We start from the raw sequence: 6,917 nt of genomic DNA, 5'->3' as shown, positions 1-6,917 counted from the left end.
TCTTAGAGTCGATACAAGCACAGTAACGTGGTCGTACGATAATGCTACAAAACCATAAAAAGCAGACATTCTCTGATAAAAGTCAGATTAAAACGATCTTCCGTCTTCCTTTATTTGGTATCGGTTTCCGGGTTACCTAACCAAAGTGCTCTCTGAACACTTCCTGGATATTCAAAACACGTTCGCCGTCACTTCTTCGAAAACCTAAGGTATGTCAACCATACACTGTATAAAATAGATGTCAATACGTGAACGTTCACGCTATTGCTCCCATGCTTCTGATAGGATATCTTCGGACAAGAAGTAACACGCTAAATTGGGTAGACTGTCTTTGGTCTCAAAGTAGCAACTCTCCCGGTAGCCCGGTATACCTGTTTCTGAGCTCGTGTGGCCCTGTCTATCTCACTAATGTATCATGTTTAAATAGACGCATGTCTCGCTCACTTAATATTCTTTGCATTAGGCTTCAATATGTTACTATCTTGTGTGTTGTTTATAATTTCTCCACACTACAATGCTGATGTGCCTGAATACAGTCAATCTCAAGCCAGTGGTAAACCCATGTGAATGGCCTTGTATAATACTACTCCGTCTCTGTCTTACAGTTCGGCATCAAGGACTTACTGATCAGCACTGTACAAATGATGCATCTCTACTCTCTCTAATGTCACTGGGCCAAACAATAATGACTGATCACATACACGCATGTACTAGAGGAACCCCACTACAGAGGCATGGCAGAGCAGGGTGGAGGGAACAGCCAGAGGGAGAGGGCCGCAGTGACAGGGCCAGACCTGCAGGGGGCCTTTGAGGTGATCTGCCACACCCCTGAAGAGCGGCTGCTGAGTATCACACTGCAGATGGGTGGCGAGAATGGCTCTGCGGAGCAATTGGTCCAGGCCATGGCCCTCATCGCCCTGCGGAGGGAGGCCGACGCTCTGCAGCGGCTACACGCCCTTGGCGGCCACCGCATCGCCGCTTACCTGGCCGGCCAGGTGAGCGCCAGCCAGGGGCAGCTGGAGGACCTCAGGGTGGACACGTTCGAGCCACCAGAGCCCCGTGTGGACACGCTTCGCGAGCTGGCGCGGATCTACCGCGTGCTGGTTCAGGAGCGGCTGTGTGAGGCCTCGCTGCGCGATCAGGCCTACCAGGCTGCCCTGCTGGAGTGCAGGAACAGCAGCAACGACAGCAACAGCAACGACGGGGAAGAGCTGCGCCACACAGGCACTTCCTACCTGAACGACCTCATAGAGGAAGTCCGAGGTGCCTGTGGCGTGGAGATGAGCTTGAAGGCCCTGCGGATTAGCTCGAACAGCCCCCAGCCCCTCGCCACGGTCACCAGCCAGGCGGAGGGCAGCCGTAGCCATCCCACGTCCCTCACCTCCTCCACCTTCAGCTCGAGCTCTCTGCCCAGCCACCTGGAGATCAGCGCCACCCCAACACAGCCTTTGGGCGGCGCCAGCCACACACACTCACTGCAGATCTCCACACAAACACAGGCCGCGCAGCAGAACACACACACACAGGCTATGCAGGATACCTCTATACACACACAGGCTACGCAGGATACCTCTACACACACACCCAACTCACTCTTGGGTGCCTCTACACACACACCCAACCCACACACAGGTGCCTCTACACACACACCCAACCCACACACAGGTGCCTCTACACACACACCCAACCCACACACTGGTGCCTCTACACACACACCCAACTCACTCACAGGTGCCTCTACACACACACCCAACCCACACACAGGTGCCTCCTCTGCAGGTACTGCTCTGGTGGGGCGGGAGGCAGAGGGCTGTTCAGGCCCAGGGTCTGCATGTCACACGGGTGCGGATAACGGCAACGCTGCTGCTGCCCCTGGTCCTGCACCTGCTGCTGCTGCCCCTGGTCCTGCCATGCTGGACATGCCCAGCCACCCCCCCACCCAGTGCTCAGGTAGGGGCGGGATGCATCAGCTCGTCACGTCCATCAGCACATGTGTGGAGACGAGAGGCGTCCATCTGAGCCCGCCCTCCTCGGACTCTCCCGGCCCGTCCCAGCCCGAGGCTTGCACGCCACGGGCAGCAGGGGAGGACGAGGACGAGGGGGTGGTGTTCTACGCGTTCGTTATCCTGCACGCCCCAGAGGACGAGGCGGCGGCCGAGGAGCTGCGCAGTAAGCTGGAGAGTGCCACAGAGGGGACCGGGGCCACGTTCTCCCAGGACTTCCACATCCCGGGCCAACACGCGCTCAGCTGCATAGACGACGCCATCAACAACTCGGCCTTCACCATCTTGCTCCTCACACGCAACTTCACCTCGCGCATGCAGGAGGTAGTTACCAACTCCGCCCTAATGAATGCTATACATAACTTCCACAAGTACAACACGGTCATCCCGCTGCAGCCCCAGAGGAACCCTATGCCCAACAACGAGGTACCCCTGGTCCTGAGGACCCTAGTCATGCTCCGCGAGAGCAACCGGAACTTCAGCCACCTCGCCAGGAAGGCCATCAGCCCGGAGAAGGTGAAACGGCAGAGGCGCGTCTGGGAGCAGGAGCAGGAGGTGTTGCGTCTGCAGGAGCAACGGCGGCGACTCCTGGAGGAGAACCGCAGGCAGCAGGAGAGTATATGGCAGCAGCAGGAAAACATCCGACTGGCCCAGGAGAACTGGGCGAACTACCACAAGCTACACAACCTGAGGAGTCAGAGTCCAACCCATTCTCCACCTAATTTTGCTCCTGCTCCAGGCATGGCAGGGCCCTCTCCTGCCCCACCACCTAACTACCCCTCTTGGCCCCCACAGATGCCACCTAACTACCCCTCTTGGCCCCCACAGATGCCACCTAACTACTCCTCTTGGTCCCCACAGATGAACCCATATACCCCTTGGCCCCCCTCACCACAGTCTCCAGCAAACATTACGATCCAGAATGCATCATGCATCATGATTGGGAATGACTCTACTATGACTATAGGAGACCCGAGTGTGATTCAGGAGGATCTAGATGAGGACTTACTACAGGAGGATCTAGATGAGGACTGACTGCACTGTGATTCAGGAGGATCTAAATGAGGACTTACTACAGGAGGATCTAGATGAGGACTGACTGCACTGTGATTCAGGAGGATCTAAATGAGGACTTACTACAGGAGGATCTGGATGAGGACTGACTGCACTGTGATTCAGGGTGATCTAGATGAGGACTGACTGCACTGTGATTCAGGGTGATCTAGATGAGGACTGCCTGCAATGTGATTCAGGAGGATCTAGATGAGGTCTGACTGTAGTGTGATCTGGATGAAGGCTGACTGCTGTGTGATTCAGGGTGATCTGGATGAGGTCTGACTGCTGTGTGATTTAGGGGGATCTGGATGAGGTCTGACTGCTGTGTGATTTAGGGGGATCTGGATGAGGACTGACTGCTGTGTGATTTAGGGGGATCTGGATGAGGACTGACTGCTGTGTGATTTAGGGGGATCTGGATGAGGACTGACTGCAGACACAGGCTCAGAGCTCTTCTCAGGACACTGTGCTCTTACGGCAGTAATGCTGCAGGCATGCAAGTACAACAGTACTTCAGTACAACTGAAATGCTACAAGATGAGTTGAAACTCAAATTTGTTCTCAAAATGATTATTTCTCTCAATTTTGTAACTGACTAGTAATTCTATGTTCTCTTAAAATGACATCATACCAGTGTCAGTGTGTCTTTTTGAATTTTATGAATGAAGCATTTCTTTGTTCCTCCTCTAAATATGGCTACACATGAGGAAATTACCCCGACTACCTTTATTGTACTGTTGGTTCCTCATTGTCATTACAAACATTCAGCTGTAGTATCGCTGACACGCTTGATAGATAAATAGACATTTCCTTAACAGCATGCCCTAGCTGCCATATCAAGCCTTCAATATTGCTCACTGGTGAGGGTTAAAGGGGAATTTACAGTCGCCGTTCCTGACCTACAGTAGCACGTGCCAGTGTGATGTCAAAATGACGTAGATCACTCGGTCACACAATGGATTTCAGTCTCGCGCAGGCAGCTCCTGCACAGGTGCATTGGCAGCTCCTGCACAGGTGCATTGTCATTTGTGTCGCGTCTGGTTGCAAAGTCTTTCATAAATCAACAGAGGACAACATCAATAGCAGCCAGACATGTCGCCATTTCATATGGCCTAGTCCACAACTTAAATAAACTGAGTCATTTAAATAAAATGGCTGTAGTCATGCATGAAGTTTGAATAGTCTCTTTGAGAAGTTCAGAGGACTGATATGTTACAGTTGGGAATTTTTAATAGTCAGCTGGAGCAGTTAACAAAGTTACCGGCGAGAGTTGCAACACAGGGAATTAAAGGTACTCTAAGCGATGTTGGGTAAAGTCACTTCTGTTGACGTTCAAACAAAACAAAGCTAGCCCGCTACTCCCTCCTCCTCTCTCGTGCAGTTGAAACTCTCCTAAACGCACATCTTGTCGGTGATCGGCTGGAACAGTTTGTTATGTTTTTATGGTCCAGGCTGTCCACAGAGACAGCGATTTTTCACAGTGTATTCAGGGCACAGGCAGCTAGTGGATGGTGAGGTGAGGTTTGCTGTAGGCCTATGTGACAAAAAATGTTTTAGCTTAGAAACCGCGTAACATTGCTTAGAGAGCACATTCAAGAGAAAAGAACTAGGACCCAGAAACATGCCAATAATCCAGCAAAAGGTAATAAAGAGATTTATTTTCAACCAAAGTAGGCTATAGCTCTACTGCTAAGACCTGAAAAAAAACTCTCCCCTTTAGGAAACGACACAAACTCATCTCTCAGCATCTTAATAACTATGCAAAATCTAAGATCCTAAGCACAAACAGTGGTGGATCAGTTGTCTCACGCCAGATATTGCTCATGCACAAGAACTTCGCTCATAGACTGGCTTTGCACTTTGTCCTGCATTTAAATCGGGGTCCTATAGCAGCACACAAATTAACAAACAAAAACATTGGATTAATGAAATACCATGGACAGGCAGGGTTGAATGACTTCCAATAAGATGCACGTAGCAGGAGATAGCAGATCTAACATGGGGACATTGGAATACAGCCAACTCTTGTTGCACGTTTTAAAGGCACACAAACGCCAGGGATGTCCTCAATCTAATTCACTGCCCTACAACAGAAAAAACGTACTGGCCCGTACGGGGATCGAACCCGCGACCTTGGCGTTATTAGCACCACGCTCTAACCAACTGAGCTAACCGGCCATGTTATTCCGCGGGAAAGCAATCTCTATTCAAAATTCAAAACAAAACATAACACTTATTTACCTACAGAATTTGTTATAAGTCTTGTAACCGCCCGCCGTCGCTCGACGCGCACCTTCAAAAAAGTCGAGGCGACGTAGACCGAAGGACTGTGATTGGTCGACTCGCCCTGTGTGTTGGTATCTCGTAACACCCCCAATTATCACCACTTTTGTTCGAACCTTACATTTTTGAGTAGCCATAGCAGGTGTGTAGATGTGAACAAAATCTGGTTCGGTTCTTAACGGGAGCATTTACTGCCTAAAATATCCGATTTTGTTTACCACGCGCGGAGTTATAGTAATGGCCTGATGGGTCACCGCTGTCTCGCTATCCGGCAAAAGATTCTTTGGACGCCGCTATTTATGGATTTCCGGCTCCCATTGACTTACATTGAACACATGTAAACAAAACGTCAATTATGTGCTCAAACTAACGCCGCTGACTTATGAAAACAACCATTCCACTTTGATACGAAACTACATAATTGTACAACATTTATACAACAAAAATCACAGAATTTGGATCAAGTAATGTGGAGAAATCTTATGCAAAGTGTCAACCCCTAACAATGTGCCCATTGCCCAAATTTATGGTCGACTAATGTCGAATGTCAGAGTAATGACATTGAAAAAGGTACCTTCATGATACACTTTAATTTATAAAGGTACGAAGTATAAAAAGAAAAACAAAATTTATCAGATGGATTACCCAAATAATTTGTAACAAATTACATTTATTCGAGGGCACATCTATTCCCAGAACTATAATGGGTGTTAAATATTCCACAACCACTAGATGGCAGCATGACACAGCACATAAAGTACACATACGTTTCGCTGCGACCTGAAGGATGGCGTGGTTGAAAATCCACTTCTCCTGCACTTCGGGTCTAATAGCGAGTGAATTGTATGACCACCAGATGACGCCATTTCACTGCACCTCGGGCCTAATAGCTGCTGTAACTTCGTTTAAGTAATAAGCCTCGAGGAGCCGACGGTTACACTTGTTTTATGGGCGTTGTTAGCCACGCTGCGCAAGCCGGGTAGGCTACAGAAGAAGCCAATAGGCTACAGTCGCGTGTGTTTGTGGTGATTTATTCCATGTATTAACAAAATAATAATGTAACATTAAAAAAATAGCCTACATAGATAAAAAAAAAAAAAAAAAAAAAAAAAAAAAACTAAATAAGTACACCAAAAAGTAAAGAAGCTTTATCATTGATATATAAGCTTACTGAAAATCAAATATAGGCCTAGCCTACAATTGTGTTCCACAGACAATATGTCCTACAGATAATAACAACAGTAAGAACATAGGCTAACCTAAGTCATGACTTACCACGGGGCTTAAGTCTCATGTTGGCCTATGACTACTAGGCTACCAAGCACGCCTGGGTTCGACAGTGAAATAGCTCCTATATTAATTGTGGTTTCAATGAATATATGCTAACATGAATCTCATCAGTCACCTATAGATAAGGGTTAGGCTATAACATATGTAGGCTATAATGTAAAAATAGGGTCATATCATATAATGTTGACTTATTAAGATGGGGGAGAGAGCTGAACATATTACACTGAACTAATTGTTCATTGTTGAAAATCAATCAAAAGTTTGTAGTTGATCCAGATGTCATTG

General features: G+C 48.3%; 1 protein-coding gene and 1 non-coding gene across 2 annotated transcripts; one reads left to right on the top strand and one right to left on the bottom strand.

Annotated features, from left to right (window-relative positions):
* The first annotated feature begins 42 nt into the window (after positions 1-42).
* ticam1 (toll-like receptor adaptor molecule 1) lies at positions 43-3,695 on the top strand. Its single transcript, XM_048252915.1, has 3 exons — positions 43-209; positions 606-1,556; positions 1,803-3,695. The coding sequence occupies exons 2-3, from the start codon at positions 735-737 to the stop codon at positions 3,036-3,038; spliced, it is 2,058 nt and encodes a 685-aa protein (XP_048108872.1). The 5' UTR covers positions 43-209; positions 606-734; the 3' UTR covers positions 3,039-3,695.
* A 1,468-nt stretch (positions 3,696-5,163) lies between these two features.
* On the bottom strand, positions 5,164-5,237 carry trnai-aau. The gene has a single exon. It is a non-coding gene; the product is annotated as a tRNA-Ile (tRNA).
* Positions 5,238-6,917: the final 1,680 nt, after the last annotated feature.

The sequence above is a fragment of the Alosa alosa genome, chromosome 9 (genome assembly GCF_017589495.1).
Source record: "Alosa alosa isolate M-15738 ecotype Scorff River chromosome 9, AALO_Geno_1.1, whole genome shotgun sequence".
Taxonomy (NCBI): Eukaryota; Metazoa; Chordata; class Actinopteri; order Clupeiformes; family Clupeidae; genus Alosa; species Alosa alosa.
Note: the sequence above shows the minus strand (reverse complement) of the source record. Positions and strands in the feature narration are given on the sequence as shown.